General features: G+C 34.5%; 1 protein-coding gene across 1 annotated transcript; it reads right to left on the reverse strand.

Moving 5' to 3' along the window:
* Nucleotides 1–1,459: 1,459 nt before the first annotated feature.
* Nucleotides 1,460–20,304, reverse strand: LOC134854973 (uncharacterized). Its single transcript, XM_063871352.1, has 5 exons — nt 20,194–20,304; nt 7,909–8,023; nt 4,402–4,556; nt 3,528–3,661; nt 1,460–1,714 (listed from the first exon to the last, which is right to left on the reverse strand). The coding sequence occupies exons 1-5, from the start codon at nt 20,228–20,230 to the stop codon at nt 1,460–1,462; spliced, it is 696 nt and encodes a 231-aa protein (XP_063727422.1). The 5' UTR covers nt 20,231–20,304.
* Nucleotides 20,305–20,581: the final 277 nt, after the last annotated feature.

Raw genomic sequence — 20,581 nt, forward strand, 5'->3', positions numbered from 1 at the left:
ATGAAGACCACGCGTCAATTGAACAATTTTGACTTATAGTTGTAGAATTAGAACCAAATTCAAATATTATATCTCTGAGAAAACTTCAACTAATCAAATTTTCCTTTGAAAAGTTGAGCTAGTGACAGCGAACTTCTTAGAAGGCATAGGAAGAATTTATCAGAAAACGCTGAGTTAGAAAGTAGTTGAGTTGTTCGAAAAAAAAGCAAAAACGGACCTAACTAGGGTCAAATTTGTTAATTTGGTGCTTGGCTGATTATATTAACTTTGTTTCCTTTTGATTATAATTTGCATTTCAATTTTTCACAATTACGTTTTTTTTTTCAAACTAAGATAAAACAGGACTACGCAATTAAGCAGCGCAAGTTAGTGTAGGTTCCTTGACAAAAAGCTGAATGCAGAAGTACACCGTGATAAAATGAAATGAAAGGGGAAAAACGTTTCGAAACTTTGTGGAAAATGCTAATCTGAAACAATCCAATTGTTTGAAAACAAGTTCGAAATATTTTGAGCGTTGGCTTTTTTCAAGGCTTCATTTGAGGTTAAACACAAGCAAGAGTTCGTTATAGGTACAATTCCTTAGAAGTTTTCGACCGTTTTTTCCATCACTGCCCATTATGAAAATTTTGCCCCATAATTTCAATAATTTTTGCTCAAAGTTGGCATCTGAAATTAATTGTTAACCGTGAAAGAATTTCTGATAGCCACATTTACACTGTATTGTTGATAGCATTGACCTGAAAATTCTCCATCCGATTAAAACTCCCTAAGGGTTTAAAATTTAATTCAAAATCGCTTCAGATTTTTCGTTATCTAATCGAAGCCATTTTTTTCTAATCTCAGGCTTTTATAATAAAACACGATATTTTTCGATTGATAAACAGTTCTGCTCAAGAAAAAGGCGCAAGTCCAAAACGTAAGCAGCAAAAACGTTCACGACTAGCCGCGACCAAAGAGAGCAAAAGAAGATATAATAATTTACTGCCATCAAAAACCTGGCCTGCTTGTCAGTTTAAACTATTTTTTGGTATTCTTCAGTGCCAAAATGTTCACTATTTTTTTTTCAATTCTAGAAATCGAGCTCAAAAAATTTTCTCAAAAATTTAATAAATACCAAAAATACTCACATGAGAAAAGAATTTGATTTAAATAAAAAATCAAAATAAACCGCACGCCGATTTGAAACCAAAATTTGGCCGACGACCTTTTTCGTTTTCCTAAAAAGAGTTTCACATAAAGCCAGTTATTGGAAAACCTTATAAAATTAGACTGAATAGTTGATTTTTTTGTATTGTTCATCAACACTCAGCGGAAATTTTTCATCTTTGCAGCGATGTGAAACGCATGGTTTTTGAAATGCAAAACATTTTAAAAACTTCAAAGGAAAAAACGTTTTTTTACGAGGTCGTGGTTAACTTTCAAATTGAGAACAAACAAAAACATCATCGAAATTTGAGCATTAACTTCCGCTGGCAATTGCATTAGGAGGATATTTCACACAGATCCAAGCTTGTTCTTCGCATAAAATATTCAATTTGAACCAATCCCATGTCAATTGATCCCGTATTTTGTCGTAAGGGAAAAAATGAATCATTCCACCGGTGTTTGGGCTGAGAATATAAGTTGCCTGGTGGTTTTCATGCGCTGCAATTGGCCCAGTCCCGAATCCGATCGAAGTGACAATGTTAACACACAGACTCCTGCTGTATTGGGCCTAAAACAGGAGCAAAATACGAGTGGTGGGGGGGGCAAACAATGGTCAAACTCTTCAACTGATTTGGAACCAGATCTAAACTAGTATTTATCATTGGTTATTATTATGATATTTTATCTCTATAAAATATTAAATACTAACCAATCATACTCCATCAAACTAACAACCCACTTGTTTGTAAGTGTTGAAACTACTTGTAGTTTCAACACCAGATCAATTTGAATTAAACTTAGAATACAGTTGTTCTCATTCTGGAACTAACTCGCGCAAACCGGTGTACACTAGATCTATTGAGACTAGGAGATATAAGAGTAAGATTAAGATTGGTATTAGACTAAGAAGTTGCACGAATCTATCCGTCCGAAAAAAAAGATAGCGTGACGAGCAGACGGTGTACCTTATCTGAAATTACTCCAAAAGGATATAACTCATCTGATGCGACTGACGATGACTGAATAAGATCAAGACTGAACTTACTTCAAATTATCTTCAGGCTAAAATTGTTTCTCATGAAGTGTTTACAAGAAACTGATAATAGGTCAAAAATTGACCTTGAACCAAAGGAGAAATGTAATCGTTCGTAAAGGTAGTTTTTCACAATCTGAGCTTTTTGAAGCGGCATAAAATAGAACCTATTTTACCTCAAAAATCTAGCTAGTAAGCGACATTTTACGGAGCAATTATGTTTCCAGTTGTTCTCGAAATAGCTCGTATCGAGTGACTAGCAAAGCTTGCAACACATATAATCTGTTTGTGTGCAATAAGTTTTTCTAAACTATTTTAAAACAACTTAAATATTAGTTAAAAACCGGACAATTTTTCTGGTCCCTTATATTATAATTGAAGAAGACAAACACATTTTTTAGTATGACAAGTATCTTCTCAAATAAAATTCAATTTCAATTATATCAAACATTAAGAAGTTTTTCTGAGAAGACACCTAATCACTGCGTCCAAATATAGACGAAAGTTATAAATTTTTGAAAAACTAATCGTGATAATAAATTCTTTCCAAAACATATCTAACATTTCATCACTTTTATTTTTTCATTTTGCAAATTGCAGATTATTTTGGTAGATCACCATTAGACACAAATTGTCTGTTTTGAGACGTCTAGCAAAAAAAACTAATTGCCCTCGAGAAATTCTTAGATCAACTCATGATTTTGACGCCTGTGTTTTTGACTTTTCCAATCGTAAAGCAAAAACAGGGGATTGAATTTTTTTATACCTATGACCAATTTAAGTGCAGCGACATATGACAAAAAAAATAAACTCAAAATCAAATCATCATAATTTAAATAAATAAAACAAAATATAAACTCAAATAAAAATTTAGTATATGTATAACCAGGGGTGGATCTAGGATTTTCACAAGAGGAGATTGGTAGGTTTTTCTCGAGGGTGGTAGGTTTTTCACGATTTCAAAAAAATGAATTTTTGGTCGAACAGATTGATTTTTCTGAGCTCTCCCAAATATTTGTAAGGACCCCTTTGAAAAAACAGGCCAAAAAGCATTTTCACGGACTTTTTGGAAAATTATAAATAAAAAATAAAAAAATCGCGTTTTTTCGGCACGCACTCCACCTCAAAATTAGTACATATTGGCGCCAAAAGCGCCTTAGAAAAGTTTTGTGGTTCGTCAGCCAAAAATTGATTTCTCAACAAAGTAAAAAGGGGGACCTTTTGGGTAAGCAGGTGTTCGAATCCCTGAGTTGTATTAAACCTTGCATTTAACTATAATAGCCAGGGTGATATGTTAACATTACTTCGGCTGTTCAAACTTTTTACTTGATTCGCGCTGCTTACTCACACTGATTAGATTCACTTTCCGGTTATCGGAAGTGAAATTTATGACTTCTTCGTAATATTCTTGAGGGGAGATCCCATGTTCCTGGCCCCACTCTTTGTAGACGCCGAGTTGTTTCATGCAGCATCCACCCCATTCTGAACAAAAACCCAATGCACTGCCCAGAAAGGCTCTTTTCCAGGTCCCCCCCCCCTTGTGAAATAACAAAAAAAATAAAACTGTTCAAAAATTGTTCACCCGGCATTTTGCATAATATAATTGATGTAAAATTCTGTTTTTCTGTTCATGCTGACACGTTTTTAACATGAAAAGTCATTTTATATAGATTTTCCTTTCATGAATTTCAGAAAAAATCAAAGGGGGACTGAAAAAGAGCCACCAGAAATTGTAGGACGTTTTCAAAGGGGCAGATTCAAAATAATTTTGGCCCCTCATTTTTGGAGAATTGCTCAAAACGCCTCAAAATCAAAATAATGATTGACTAAGAGAGCTTTAAATGACAGAAGTTTTCAAACAGTCAAATCAAAAACCTTTCAAATCTGATTGCTGGAAAACTATTTGCAAATTTGGAGAAAAAAAAACTTGCAAATTGAGCGAAAAACTATATGCTTTCAGCTGTAAAAGCCAGCTTTTTTGATGTAATAATTATCTCTTGATAACATTTTCAATTTTTGATGCATCGATTTGTTTCTGTCTTTTGTAAGCAACAGTTTTTTCACGTTTGGTGAACAAAATTTAAGTTACTATCTTAAGTGCAAAAATATCAAAAAAGGTCCAACCGATTTTTCAAGCAATTAATGTTGGGAGCTCCAAAGCTTTCTAGCGAGTATATTGCTGAGTGGAAAATACGGAAAACAAAAAGAAATCAAAAACTTACCCACTTTTTCAAATGAGTACCAATTGATAGTTTTATAGACTAATTTTATAAGGTCTCTGAACTGGTAATAATCGTCTGTGCGCTTGACTCTCATCGTTGCAGCTTCGGAAGCAGCTCCACGCGCAATGAAACGACCCAGATAACAAAATCTTTCGCTGAAACCAAAATCTTAGCAGAAAGGTTCGTTTTTTCATCCAGTTTTTATAGTAAATTATGAGAAAACACTTGGTTTTTATTAACTTTCCTACACTAAATTTTAATGTTAGAAAAAGTTTTAACGTTAGGTGAACAATTCCAAAAAACAAAATAAAACTTTAATTTGATCATAGTTATATATTTTCTTATAAGTTTTATCCTCCTATCTAGAATTTAAATTCCTGTTAACCAAAATGGATAGACTTTTTTTGCCATTCAAAACATAACCTGCATAAAGCAACAAAACTGATTTTAGTTGACAGCATTAAAATTGCATATAGATTATATAAGATTTTTTATGTCACTCTAAAAAACAGCCAACAAGCAGTTGGAAACGAGTGTAGGAATGCTAAAAAGAAACGAATTAACACTGACTTGTGTTTGTTTTTGGGAAGGCATTTACTTTCAATTTTCAGAACAATTTCAATTGACCACAATAATCTTTGATTTTTCAAAAACAATTCGAGGTTTGGAACAAAATTGGAACAAAAAACTAAATACATTTAAAAATTGGATTTGAAAACTAAAATCCAGTTTTGAAACTAGAAGTCGATTACGTATGTTGAGACATTAAGATCTTTATTGTTCGAAAGCAAACTTTGTATTCCTGAAATTAAAGTAAATGAATTAAACTTAAAAAAAAGTCCTAAATAAAACCAAATTCTGAGTATGAACGTTTTCTTAACCTACTTTGCTGAAAAAATTAGGCAAAGTTTATCACGAACTATTTCACACTAAGTTCAGTGGCTCTTAAACGCTGAAGAAGAAAAATCTGGTCTGTTTAAAGTTTGAAGGTGGTATTCAAGGCATTATCGCGCTAAAATTTGATTTGCTTCACAATATAAACTCCAAGAAATTTTACATTTTTGTTAAAAATTACAAGCGTTCACAAGATTGTTTGCCGTTTGTTCACGCCAGGTTTTTTGTTCTCGACAGGTTTTTTGTTCTCTCGGTCATTGAAAAATCTGCCTTTTTGACCAGAAAGCACCAGTCTATAAAAATGTGATTAACTGTTTCAACTTTCATAGTTTTTAATGCACACTTCACTTTTTGATCCAGACAACAGTTTTTTAAACTAATGTTTTTTTCTGGAATTTATTTCAAAGTATTTCGAAGCCCATATTTGACTCTTTCAAAGTTTTTAGTACACAAGTTAGTGAATTTCTTTGTAGTCGTACATAGGATTGTTTAGAAACTTCAATTGCTTTGAAGCGAATTTTTAATGTGAGTTGGGATGGATAGTCTAACTGATAGAGTAATTTCAGATAAGGTACACCGTCTGCTCGTCACGCTATCTTATTTTCGGCCGGATAGATTCGTGCAACTTCTTAGTCTAATACCGATTTTAATCTTACTCTTATATCTCTTAGTCTCAATAGATCTAGAGTATACTGGTTTTGTTACGAGTCGGTCTCTTGGAGAAAGCAACTAGGTTGTAAGTTAAATTCAAATCTCTCTGGTGCTGAAGTTACAAGTAATTTCAGCACTTACAAATAAGTGGGTTGTTAGTTTGATGGAGTGTGATTGGTTAGTCTTTAATATTTTATAGGGATAATTTATCTAATTTATAACCAATAATAATATATAGTTTTGATCAGGTTCCAAATGCACTCTTTATTTCTTGATCCAAACAACAGTTTTTTTTTATTATGTTTCTTTTTTGAAATGAAGTATTTCGAAGCATATCGTATTTGACTGTTTCGAACTTTTTTGTACGCATGTAGTGAAACTCTTGCTGCACTTTGTATGTCGGACATAGGAGTGTTTAAAAGCTGTTTTTACGGCTGTTTATTTGCTACTCTGGAGATTTTTAACTAGTTTGTACAATTTGGGCTCAGAAAAGAAACTGTCTATTGTTTTCCCACCTTTTGATTTCAAGCTTTGATGGTGTTTCATTGCTTGAAAGATAATTTTTAATGCACAATTCACTTTTTGATCCAGACAACAGTTTTTTTGATGATTCGTACTTGTAAAAGCCGAACGCCATAGTTAGTTTTGTATTGAATCTTCCTAAAATCTTGGGCATTGAATAAAAATCTTACGCTAATTTTTCTTGTAATTACAGTTGAAATTGATAGACTTCTTTTTTCTAGTCATATTTACAGAAAATCAATTTTTGTTTTATCACATTTCAAAGCATGTGCCTTAACTTTTTCTCCTTGATTGAATTGATTTAAGTATACATTTATGAAAAGCAGTGGACAAAGAGAAGATACTTGAGGATGCGAATTTTCTTTATTTTTCAGGTTGCACATTTCGGTTCCACAAACTGCTTCTTTTGACTCAAAAAAAGTTTACATTTTGAATAAGATTTTGACTCGGATAAAATTTTTGAATTGATTTTTCAATTACAACCAATTAAAAACCTAAACCCACATGACCGAAATTTTGTAACAGGAATAAATAACTGTCCCAAACGCTTTTTCAAATTGTATGAAAGTGCATTTTGGCAATTTTACTTGATCGTGGAAAATTGTTTTAGCCTCAATAAGTGACAGGACTGCGTAGACTGTTCCACGACGAAATAAAAATTAAACCGATTGTAGTTGAGAAAGTAAAACTCGACGAAATATGTTATCATGCTGATTTTAATATTTTTAGGAGCTTACCTACCACTGAAAAATTAAGGCAGAACATTTGAGGGATATTCTTTTTAGTCTTCATAATAGACTTGAATCATTTTGATCAGCTTAGAAAAATCTTACAGCTTGAATTAAATAAAATGACAACGTTTTCAATGCTGGCTACCTTTGAAAGTTTTTGCATTGCTTAAAATTGAATTCGGAAATGTCTTTTAAATTCGGAAAACTTTTAAAACAAAAACTCTCAAAATCAATTTTTTTTTGTAGTATTTCCAAGTTTGTTCTTTTTTGAAAATTCTTTACAAGTATCTTCGATGGCATACAAATTAATTTTTTTATTTATTTTTGTCAATTTTTTCTTGTATTTAATAATTTTTGATTTTAAAGAATCCTTAATGTTGTTCTAAAAATGATTTCTTTTTGTATTATGAAGTGGAACTGCAAACAATTCCAGTTTGAATTGTTAATACCTAGAGTGCAGATACCTCAACCCACCGTTGAACTTTTTGAGTAAAACGTGAAACAAAAAGGAAACAACTTTTGTGGTCCAAGTATCTGCGAAACTTACTAGAGATTACCTGGTCGCTAGTTCAAAAAATTTTCCTTTGCTATAAATTGACTTAGAAACTCTACCAAATAAGTATTAAACTTCTTAGCTCAAACAAATGACCCCCTCTCCCCCAAATGAGCCACTGGTTACCTAATTGAAAAAAAAATACTGTTTGCTGACCTGAAATGATAACAATCACGCGCATTTGCATCTTTAGTTTTTCGTAACGGCAGTGCAAATATAGCTGTGGTCCAGTTGCCACTCTCTTCTTTGTTTGAAGTAGAAGCAGCAGTCTCTAAAAAGTACCTTTTTCCTTTTCTTCAAAAATAGAAAACGCTGCAATAATTAAAAAAATGTATTAAACTTTTCCAAAAATTACTGCAAATTAAAAAGAAACCATAAGATTTCTATCGTATTTTTTTCTCTGCACAAATATTAATTATGATCGGAGCGTTTCTTTTCTACCCTGCCGGTACGTCTTGTTTTGGACCAAATTTTCAGTCCAGGGTTTTTGTGGTTTAAAAAACTAATTATTATCTCTCTGGAATATTCAACTTTGGACAAATATCTCTTCAACGTTTTCGATCTGATTTTTGGACCATTCAAATTAGAAAATATCTCTTCAACTTAAATTCACTATAGATATTTACTGAAGACATTTAACTGCACATATCTCGGTAATGTAGAACAGCCGCTTCTATTGTTTTTTGTCTCATTGTTTTTTTTATTTTTTTATTTATGGCTGAAAAAAACAAGTTAGAGTTAATTGTTTTTTCTTAACTAACCTCAATTTTTTTTCTAAAACGTTAATACTTTCAGAAAAATGAAAACAAAATACGCAGAACCCAACTTTCAATTTCATTAAACAACTACCAGACCATAATACCGGCTGCAAATTCATCTTCAAAATTGAAAAAAAAATGGAAATTAAACAATCCATTGAACAAACCAAAATATATCAGTCGGTCAATTCATGATGTGAAAAAAAATCTATTAAAAAGTTAGAACAGTGGGGCTTTAAAATCTGTAATAGTCAAAACGTCAAACTGTTTTCTCGGCCAAGTTTCACTGCTAGCAATCTAACGATCAAAAAGACTATCAGGATGTTGAAATGCCTGCAAGAGTTGGAAGAAGTTGCTGATGATATAGCTTCCTGTCTTCCAGCAGACGTGCAAAAACGGCCACAAGATACCTCTTGATACATAGCCGCGAATGTTAGCGGAAAAAAAGGCGACGATAGGAAAAATGCAACGGAACACAGACATAAGATTCCTTCAGTCCTTCTCGTGCATATTTCCTCGGCAACTTATAAGAACACACACCATGCGTGTACGTCGCTTTTAGTTTAGATACTGATGCAACAACGGTGCCATCTAATTTTTATGCTTTTTGACTGCCAATCCGTTACGACTACAAAACTAAGGGACTTTACACTATGACAGGAAACTCAAGAACGATGCAAGAATTTCCATGGCCAACACATCGACGACAATGTGATGACATTAACGACCATTGTAGTTCCTCTAGTTCCTCTTTATGATAAGTATGCACTGAATTCATCGCCACAACAGTAACATACTTGTGCTAATGGCCTCAGCATAAGTTCTACGGATCAGCTGGGTGTGAAAATTGCGAAACTAGTCAGCAAGTCAACACAAGCAACAGTTCATTTTATTACAGTCTCAAATGGATCAAGCTGATTGATTAAAAGCGTGTAAGTTTCTACTGTAACCCAATAGAACGGAATAATTGGTTTGACCTAATTCAATTTGCAACGGGGAACAAAGTCACACAGATTGATGTGAAAAAAATTTACCTGCAGTACCTGTGAGACGATGGAGCTTGAAAAATTGTGGTAAATTTTGGCACTGGTTCTTAACAGTAAACTCACGCAAAACAGGAGCTAAACCGCAGATGGGGCGACACCGAATTCGTTATTTAAGCTTTTACCAGTGAACTGCAAAATTTTGGGCACTTTGATGATACCCAATTTTTCGTCATAATTACTGCTTTTCAACGTAAAATAAGGCATATGTACCCATCCGAATTGAACTTGAGCAACCTTTTTCGGCTTGCTCGCTGCATATCCCACTAGCAGTTTTATTCAAATGGGAAAAACACTGAATTCATGAGATGGATTGTGATACATTCAATTATCCCACGGACAAAACAATGTCTTGCTTGAATTTTTTTTGTAAAATTGGACAAAAACAACCAGCAACAAAACTCTTTCGTAACAGGCATTAAATCGAAAAAAAAAATTTATTAAGAACGAAGCAAGTAAAACAAAAGGTTCATGCCCCAAGAACAAAAAAAAAGTCACTACATTGGACAGCATCTAGCTTTCTTGAAGCTCACTGCGCAACTAAACATAAGTAGAGAAGAAGAAAAATGACTTTTGCTTCAACTGCCAAGTTAAAATACATAAACTGAATGTACGTCTGCAAGACGTTGTGCCATAGATAACTGAGGGGAAAAGTTCTATTTTCAATTGGAACAAGAAAGAAAGTACTCAGCAAAAAATTCAGATATCTAAAACTGTCACCTTGAAAACCAAGTGATTTGAAAGTCTGGTTTATTATACCAACTCAAAAACATGTCAAAATCATAACTCAACAACAAACGAGCGATTCATTGCTATTTAATTCTGAACAATTGCAGCAACTGTTCCTATTTCTTGAAATGCAAATATGCCCTACAGTGTAGGGCCCGTCAAGCAGTTGAATGGAACATTCTTTATGTTTTCAGCGAGAACGATGTTTCTTCAAAAGTCGATCAACTATTTTTTGGATTTTTCATTTCTACTTCTGCTACGTTTATTCTACAAGCAGTCTAATCAATGTTTAAATTTCGCGCGAGTGAACAACGTAAGTTACAGGTATGACCATCAACGACACATCTCATTATCTAGTCTCTTCGATCTGTTTTATACGGCTTCGACATATTCTTTCAAGAGAGGAACCCTTTGAAAAGCCCTGTCGGCAGCCGTATGAAATATGCATCCTGGTATAATGGACGCTAACCGACACGCCAAATCAAAATTTTTCAATTGAGTAGTAAAACTATTTTGCTTGAAATTCAATGAAGTAAGACAACACAAAGATGCCACTTTAAATGCAATTTTGATAAATGATGGTAAGTCGAAGAATCAGGCTCAATTTTTATTGTAACTCAGGACTATTTTCAAGCAAACAAACAAAGCAGTTTGAATTTGAGAAACAAAGCTATCAACAAGATGAAGCTCGCTACCGCATCAACACGCTTTGGAACAACATACAGCAAATAATTCATAACAGCTTCAAAATGGATGATTTTGCTCTCTTTGTAGACAAGCAACTAAAAGCTCAGCAGTCATCTAAAGGTTTGATGTTGGCAATTCCAGTCGCACTAGGTTTCCTCACTGAACCCAAAAGTAAAACCGAAAACCAGTTCATCGGAATTTGGGAGGACTTGTGATACCAGGAATGATACTCTTTCATTCAGCCCGAAGATAAAACGGCTAAGGAAAAACCACTAAGAAAATTTTGACTACCATAGCAGGAATCTTGCAAACAGAATTTGTCGTAATTCTTGAAATACTGAACCAAAAGCTTTAACTGTCCAATAAAAAATGATATGCTTGCAATTACAGGCAATATTTCGAGCAAGAACACGAAAAACTGTTATTTATGAATGGAATAATCAATGATGCACCATTATTGAGAAAAAAAAAATTTGAGCTAGAATTGCAAGCTTCTGTGTTTGGCGCCCGTTTTTGTAAATTTACTTTCGAGCAATCCCCACTCAAGTTCAACTGTGTTTTGTTTGGACAAATAAAACGACAGAAAATGCTGGATCAAAACAACGGACAAACATAAAGACTATTATTCCCACAGAAATAATCAAATTTGTTTGCAATCTTAAGATATATATGTTTGTCGGAAAAAAGGAACTGTGCAACGATGTCACAGAGCTCATTTCGAACACAGCTTAGGTTAACACATCCTCTTTACAAGTCGATCGTGCAATTCTAAATATCCAAGCTTCAAAGAAAGAGTAAGTTTACCACATTTTCTGCTACAAAAGTGGTCCAGTCTTTGATGTTCCGGAGAATTGATCGTGTTATAAAAATGACACATATGCTTTGACGGTAACAACCTATAATGGGTAAAGACCGGGAGCAAGCTCAGACTCCAATTTACGAGTAACTTCGGCAATTTCTCAGATATCGGTAAGCGGCTTAACGTGTATAAGGCACTATAAAGCAAAAACGCTTTACTACCCTGCTCACAATTCCTTGATGGATTTTTCTTCAAATCTGGTGTAGGTTGACTAATTCACTAAATCCAGATGCAACCAAGCATCCTACTTATTTATACGCATGTGAACCATGAACTTGACTGATGGTGAGCACGCTCATCATAAGCGTATGCAATTCAGCACTGATAATTTACAAAACTGCTTGCAACAAAACTTCATAATATTGAGACTCCGAAAAATGTTGAGGCAAAATTGTCATCACTACTTCTTGTGCTACCGCTTCCAAGGTAAAATTTAAAACGCTTTTTTGGTTGAGATTTTTTCTTAGCAACAAAACGATCGGGAAATAATTTCACTTCCATTCGAAAAGGTTGGACTTGATTTTGTGTCGTGCAAAAAAAACTATAAACAAAAGCTACACTTGTCTTATCACTTGTCTGACAACGCGTGCAATCAACTTCCATACCACTAAAAATCTTAACTGAAAGTTGTTCACCAGCAGTTTGAACGTTTATGACTCAACACAGAGCACCGGAACTACTTCTGTTGGATAAAAAAACCTAATTTGTAGCTGCACACAAGCAAATTGTGCAGAGTCACTAGCTTTCAATCAAGACGAAATAGCAACTAAGCTCCAATTTTAAAATTTGGAAGGCGGCCTGACCCCAGTCTGCTCTTAAGTTTGGCGAGGCATAAGAGAAACTCGTCTCCATGTTATAAAACGAGCCTTTCTCTTAAACTTGAGATCTGACAGACTTTCTTGTGATCTGCTTTCAACTTTAGCAGTCAAATTTGAAGGCCATAGCAACTCGAGACAACTGACTCAAGTAATTTGGAACAACAACAAACAATTGCTACTAACACCGAATGTATTTATGCTCAAACTTTTATTTCATCTATGCTCCTGCGACTACATTCTAATCAAAACCACGCAAGAACATATTGAGCACTTAAAACTGGAAACCTACAAAACATCAACTGTGTAGCTTTTGAAATACGCTCCAACTTGTATCACTCAAAGAAGATGATCCAACCTTGATAAAGCGGATCGAGAGCAACTATACAAAAAAATTTAAAGAAAAAAAGGGATCCTCAAGGCACTTCGGTAAGATTTTCGAAGTATTTACCGCTCCTGGTGGCATGGCGCTCTCATGCTTTAATGAATTTGGGCTAGGAAAACTTGCCTTGGTTGAACCATAAGAAAGTTTTTAGATTTTACTATTACTAAATTGTACCAAAAATCTAACTAGTCTAGCTTAAGATAATGAAAAATTATAAGAATAGATTTCAATTGAAATGTGTGTTGTTATAACACACAATAACACTGACGCTCGCCCACTCCGAAGGAGGTCACTTGCGATAGACAAGGTCATATAAGACCGGTTAAACAAAAAACGATAATTGAAATAAGAACAATCACAACACTTCCCCTAACTAAGAAAAACTCGAACTAAGTACGTACAAAATAGGTGATCCTTTTCCCTCTAAGAACGAGGAAAGAAAATAAATAAAATCACAACTAACTAGATAGCACGATGATAAGTTATAAATTAGGAATGCAATGGCTGCGCTTTGGGCATTTAAAACTAATGACGTTGCACATTATGATAAGTAAAAAAAAAAATTTTGAGTGATGCAGTTTGGTTTATCCGGTGGGTTTGATAGGATAAATCAAAACTTCAATGTGAGGTACCTGAACTAAAGAAGTTTCCTCCGTATACAACTCCAAATGTCAGTTGCTTACATACTGTAAGCGAAGAGTTAAAGTTTAAGGTATGGAGTTTTTCAGGCGAAATGAGCCGACGGATTATCTAATTTTCTAAAAGAAGTCTAAATGTGTTTAGAAAAAACTATGGTTAATGCCATAAGCTGCAAGTTTCAGATTTGATAAAGGTTTGGGTATAAATAGCAGATCCGTAAGGAAAGAACAATTTACAAAATCCGAAGGAAAAATGAAGTTTTGTAAAATTTTAGTTTTTTATGTCGGGTTCGAATTTATCTAGAAATTTCTCGCATTGCCTAATTAAATCTGAATTGATCTCCGAATTGTCTGAATTTTCTACTACTGAGGGCGGCATTGAGGTAAGTATCTCCTGTAAACCTTCTTTATTCGGCAACTACCTCCGTCGGAACTTGTGAGATGATGGGACTTGGCTGTTCAAATGATTGGGTGACCAAAGTTTCTCTGCACTCCCTCTCATTTTACGAAATTTTGTCCCTTGCAGTGCCCTCACTGAGTGTGTGGGGTTATCTGCTGTCCCAGCTGACTGTTCTCTTATAACAACTAAATACAACCTTTCACCCTAAGTTTTTGGTGGTTCAACATTTCGTCTTCGTCTAAAAGGAATAAAGTTTTTACGTTCAGGGGACTATCCCACTTCGTACAACAGGTTTTCATTTGCGAAATCGTCTTCCAGTTCCAGTACCAACGGCTCAGCAAGTTACTCTCTGCTAGTTCGAATCACATCTGGTGTTTTGTCATAAAAATAAACGCTGAAAGCGATTCCGTGCAGTTCAAAGAGAAAAGGGGGCCAGTGTTAAGCTGATCGGAAAATTAGCTGATGCTCTTTCTTGAGTTTTTGCACTAATCCATTGGAACGGTGGTCGACCACTGTAAAACTAGAATATTTATAAAGTTTGAATCACAAAATTATTTAAAATCTGCTCCGGTTTAGATTGGGATTTCTTGAAGATGAATGTAATTGGTAAGAAAATCGACTATTGTTTTAGCTGAAGTACTTGGAGTAATTTTCGACGAAGGGAATTTAGAGATTATATCTATACAAAATGGGCTGTACTTACAATGGCTCCACGAATAATCTGATGGACCAGCGGAATATATATCAACTTCTTCATTCACAAATATAAGATCGGGGAGACGATTATAAAAATTTTCAGGAATTAGTGGTTCAAGATTTTTACCTGCTTGTATACAATCTGAGCAATTTTTTCCATAGAAATAAACCATTCTCTTAGCTTGTGGCCACCAGACGTATTCCGGAAGGAATATCTTTCCAAAATAACCAAAATAACCTAATTTATTTTTTCATATTGAGTATTCCATTGGCAGCATGTAAGTTTTTGTAAAATTGATTATAAAAACGGCCCAACTTAGTGGTCTGAAACTCTCTTTTCTTTTCTGGAGCTCTGGCAATGGTTTATAAAACGCTACTTTCTTCGGTAAGCCAAGCGATCATTATGCTATTAGAACAAAACCGGATGACAGGGGAGTATTTACAACTCCACCATTTACATTTACATAAAATACAATATTAAATTCCATGGGATATTTTAGGTATTTCGAATTTAAAGATAAAAAACGTAGATAAAAAAACTTTGAGATGGTAATTTTGGAACAAGTTTTTTAGAATGATCAAGGAGAAGTTATTTAGAAACACTAATTAGAAATTCGGAAAGGATTAGAAAATCAAAATCGCAAATGTTCAATATGGAGCTATCTAGGTTTAGAACTGATTTTCGGTAATTTAGTTAAGTTGTAATACGTCATTGAAATTTATCGAAAATTGATCAATCAAACTTAGGTGTGGCGCTAACTTCTCGTATATCTGTATATCCGACGGATGTATAATTTAATTAGTTTTACTGATTTTTGCTACGACAATCTCTTCTCCAAAATTTCCGAGAGCCTCTGGAATTCTTACCAATTGCAATTCTTGAGATCAAATCGGTGAAGCCCATATCTTTGCCCACTAGGTGATTTATCGAAATTATAAACAGTAAAAATGTATCGACTCATCTTGTTAAACAGCTATGATAGGTTTTAAATCTATGATTACAAGACAATGCTGATAAAAGGGCTTTATGGCTGGTTATGATTTCAAATTCTGAACCGTATAAATAATGTGTTTATTGTTCTACAATTCAAACAACGCCGAGGAGTTTGAGTGCGTTTAATGAGTTTTTAGCTTCATGCGGTTTTACTAATCGGCTAGCGAAGAAAACCGATCTCCAGTCATTCTCGTGAAGTTGTTCGAGCGTTGCCCCAATGCCGTTGTGTGGTGCGCCAGATTTTTCTCTTGTATTCAGTTTCACAACGAAGTATTTATTTTCGGTTTTATTAATAATTTTTGATTTAATGTTCTCGAAAGCCATGTTATAAACATCTTTCGATTTTATTGTCGAGACCGAGAAATTGTCGATTTCTTATTTAATAGAGTTCTCAATGGACTTTCTAATGATGCGAGGTTCGGTACGAATTTTATAATTTGGTTAGTTGATGCGAAAAATGAGCGCAACTCCCTCATGTTCCAAGGAATTGGGTCAGATTCTATTTCTAAAACTTTATCACTCAGTGGGATAACTACTGATTTCGATTTTTCCCTACCCATCCATTTCGAAACCTAGCCTCTCGATTTCCTGTTTTAAATTTTTCATTTCAACCATTTGACTGCAAAATGTTTATTGTCTAGTGTAATAAGAAAAATTTCAACGACCGCTTTTTGATCCTTAAAACTTTTTTTGGGAGGAAATTTTATATATTCGAGGTAAAGGTTAGTAAAAGAAATTTCTCCGATGGTTGTGTCCATTACTCTTTGGAACACATTTGACATATCGCCAAGTCCGTGAAACCACGTTCAGAACTGATACGCACCGGTTATTACACTATTTACTTGCGAAGTCGTCTAAGTTAATTTATTGTAAGCATTTTTGAGGTCTAAAGTTGAGAACCAAATTCTCCGTCGGTTTTTCTGAAAGTTGTGATGCAAAATTCTCTACTAGTTCATGTTTGTTCGGCATCTGGTATTTAATTTTGAATTTTTATTTTTATAAAAATTTTTAGTCTAACGCAAGCTTTATTGGTTTATCTTTCCTGCAGGTAATTACTATTGGCTGATATTTTCATCTTCGTCGCATAATTCTAGCTTTTTAATATGTTTTTCCGAGATAAGTTTGTCAAGCTTTTTGCTTACGGCCGGAAGTAAGTGCAGCGAAAACCTACGCCCTTTTGTTCGTATTGGGTTCAGCAGATCGTGAAAACGGGTAAACTTGATTTGGTTCTTTCTTTCACCGACTCTGTTAAATAATTGATTGAATTTCTTGAAAAGAGTTTCTGTTTCTTTCTTGTTTAATCTGACGGGATTTATGAATGACTTACTTTCATTGCTGTTCTTGTAGTATGGAAAAGATTTTTGCGCGACTTCTATTCCGACGTGTGGTAGATTGTCGTTTCCTACAATTTTTGTTCGTGCCCATCGGTTAAAAAGAAAGCTGTTTTGTCGTACATTTATCCTTTGGATTTTTTTGGTACGAGGACTTGTCCCACGATCTTTATCGGGTCATCCGTGAAGCCGCAGTAAAGGTGTTCCCAAGTGTGGATCAAGTAGTTTAAGTTCAAACTTAATTGCTTAAACTTAATTATACGTTCATCTTCCAAAAGCATACTGGACTAGCTGAGTCTACCTGTAATTTTAGTTGTACGAATATTTCGTTTCCCGATCCAAAACTCAGTAGTTTCTTTGTTCCTTTTCCATCGTTGTCAATTATCGTCGTCACATTCAATCCTGAACAATCGCCGTTATTACTTTGTCTTGTTTCCGACCATGCATTAAGTGCACCGCAACGTTCTGGATGTATATGGCTAGTTACAGCAGGTTGTTCCGATGGATTTACAACTTCGGTATCTACAATTTCATGATCATTTACAACAGTTACGTTTTTTCTTCGAGAATTACATTTTTTTTTGTTAACTGTCCTTTAAAAATACAGGATGTAAAAATCGCGTTCTTCACCGGACAGACTGCAAGATGTCCCTTTGTAAATTTTCATTTCATACTTGAATTTCCTCGGTCCACAGCTAAAGTTGGATCCCATTTGTTAAAGTTTTTGTGGTTATTTAAAGCATTATTAATTACAGGGTAGGAAAATTTAAAATGATTTGAGATTCCGTTCTCACCTAGTTCCGACATCTCATTTTGTTGATAAATATATCGCGGATCCACTCCTCCACTCCGCTGGCTATGATGCATTTCTTTGCCCTTTATGCTAGAGAGCCCCAGAACTGTTCCAACCTTTCTCTGACTCTCTGGCGTCTATTAAGTAGCTTGTGACGTTCGAATGTTATATTGGGTGTTCTAATAAAAGCTTGGCTTAGAATATCCCAAAAATCGGCGAAATTTATCCGTAGGGTTTTGACTTTCGAAAGCTTTTGTGAGAAAACTCTTTTACGCTCACTACCAAGTGCTGCTAGGTCTACCATAGAGTGGATATTCGTGTCTGCTTCTTCTATTCGCATTCCATTAAAAGTCTTGGTTTGCACTTTGATTCGGGCGTTTTAGGAATTGTTGAATCTACTTATTTCCTCTGCGTTCCTTGCTAAACGTTCCATTTTTGCCGTCGTCGACTTGTTTTGAGGTTCTTCCTCCAGTTGTAAAATCTTTGGTTTCAAAAATTCCAGTGCTTTCAGCTAGTTATCTATATCGTTATCCTCCCTTTGGCTATTAACGCCAATTGGAACATATTCCTCCAATCTTCCCATTGGGGTGGGGGATCGATAGTACGAGTTTGCCAGAATGAGGGTACTCTACTCATGTCAGATGACCGTGCCTTAACCAAAGGTACTAACACTCCAACTAGTCTAGCTTTATATTAGAGTTCAAATAAAATGTGTGCTGTTGTTTTTTTCAAATAACACTGCCGCTCGCTCACTCCGAAGGAGGTCTTTTGCGATAGTCAAGGTCAACTAAGACCGGTTAATTAAAATAATATAATTGAAATAAGAACAATCACAACAACTATTAATTGTACAACCAAGCCCCGACCCCTTTGATCTCTCCTATTATTTGCAATCCCCGAGGATACTCATGTTGCATTGGGATAACCTTTCATAATGAATAACATGAAAAGACGGCAATTCAAATATATGATTAATAAGTACCAGATTTTGATCGCAAATTTGGATGATGTAACAGTTGACTTTTGGTCAAGTAAACGAAAAAAAAAGTTATTAAATATTTACGCGATTTAAATGATTAAATACGATCTTTTGGCTTAGACCGCCCCCATGACACTTAATTGCTTATAATTTCTCTTTTAAACTTACAGTCATACTGTGATCTACTAATGCTATGTTTCATGAGCAAGAGTTTCTACTCAGAAGCCAACACCAAACATCTATAGCTTTTTTAAAATGCCTGACCTGAATTGGTTGGTTTTCGTCTTTCATGATTGAAAAAAAAAACGATTTTGCTTCAAAAATGTAACCAGAAAAATCAGGGGCGGATCTAGGATTTTCTCGAGGGGGGGGAGCGGATTTTCAAAACATTTTCCAAAATTTTGACGACTTTTTTTTTTTAGGTCGACCAAACAGATTTTTCGAGCTCTCCCAAAGCACTGTTTTGCCCCTATTTTGGCAAAATTTTGTGCGCCGCAGGCAAATTTTTGAAAAAACAGTCAAAAAAGCCGTTTTTGAGCACTTTTTGAAAAATTTTGACAAAAAAATCGCGTTTTTTTGGCGCGCTCCCCCTCAAAGTTAGTATATATTGGCGCCAAAGGCGCCTTTAGAAAAAGTTTAGGGTCGGTCGGCCAAAAATTGATTTCTAAAAAAGTATCAAAGGTGGGACCCCCCCTAAATCCGCCTCTGAGAAAAATGGAGTTTTTGATCAGACGCAAACACTAAAGATTTCGTATCACTAAATTATCTTTTACAAATGGTCTAAGCAGTTTTAGCTCGCAAAAATATTCACCTTTCTGATCTCGACTAGTTTTTTCTTCTGGTTGCTTTGCACACTCGAAGATTTTATAAAGAAGTTGCTACTCATCAGATACTAAACTAGTTTTAAAACGTACCGCTTTTTTAATTTGTTTCGAGTTGTCGACTAGTGTAGTTTCACCGATCAAATGAATCACCGAAAAAAAGCATTTAGTATAAGTGAAACTTATCGGTTATTTCAACATTAAAATTATGTTTTGTCAAATCTAGTCTAGCATTTGTGAAGGCTAGCTCTCGTCTCATTTCAAAGAGAAGCCCAATCACTTTAGATGTGTTTGTTTAGTTGGAAAATTGTTAATTAATATATTAAATTATATAGAGCATTTCAAAATTTGAATGGCTAAGTTTTCGCAGGTTTTTCTTTAACCAAAAGTTGCTCGGTTAAATCAATACGTTTGAAAATACGGCTTTTTCAACCTGATGATTATTACGTACTAAAGACAAGCTTAGGCTAAAAAGAGAACCTAAGAAAATGAAAAAAGTCAAAAGAGACTTACCGAAAAATGAAAAGAGGAGAGCAATTAAAAAGATCATAATTCGTAAGAAAATACGCTTTGAGCAATATTATATTGAAATGTAGCAAACAAACGTTCGAAATACAATTCAACCCTGACCGATGAAAGCAAATAGTGAAGAAAGACAGGCGCTCGATTCCTTTAAAATCAATTTTGACAGAAACTTTGAAGTTTGGACAACATTACACAAACTTCAGCCTTTTTTTTCAAATAACAAGAAAATTTAGATGTAAGAAAAATTTTCGTTTTTCGACCTGACACTGTCGGCTAAGAGAAAAAAGAAGAGAGAAAAATGAAGCATCGAAAAAACTTTTAATGATGAAATATGAACTCTTTTGAAATGTGTGTTTATCATCCTTGAAGTGATCAC

The sequence above is a fragment of the Symsagittifera roscoffensis genome, chromosome 10 (genome assembly GCF_963678635.1).
Source record: "Symsagittifera roscoffensis chromosome 10, txSymRosc1.1, whole genome shotgun sequence".
Lineage (NCBI taxonomy): Eukaryota > Metazoa > Xenacoelomorpha > Acoela > Convolutidae > Symsagittifera > Symsagittifera roscoffensis.

What these genes read in the sequence shown, in the direction of transcription:
- LOC134854973 (XM_063871352.1), bottom strand. Translation starts at nt 20,230, where the DNA reads ATGATCTTTTTAATTGCTCTCCTCTTTTCATTTTTCG. An exon ending in GTACTCATTTGAAAAAGTGG is followed by an intron (nt 3,662 to 4,401) that starts GTAAGTTTTTGA and finishes GTTTTTGTTCAG; the next exon opens with AATGGGGTGGATGCTGCATG. An exon ending in GGAAAGTGAATCTAATCAGT is followed by an intron (nt 1,715 to 3,527) that starts GTGAGTAAGCAG and finishes CTCCTGTTTTAG; the next exon opens with GCCCAATACAGCAGGAGTCT.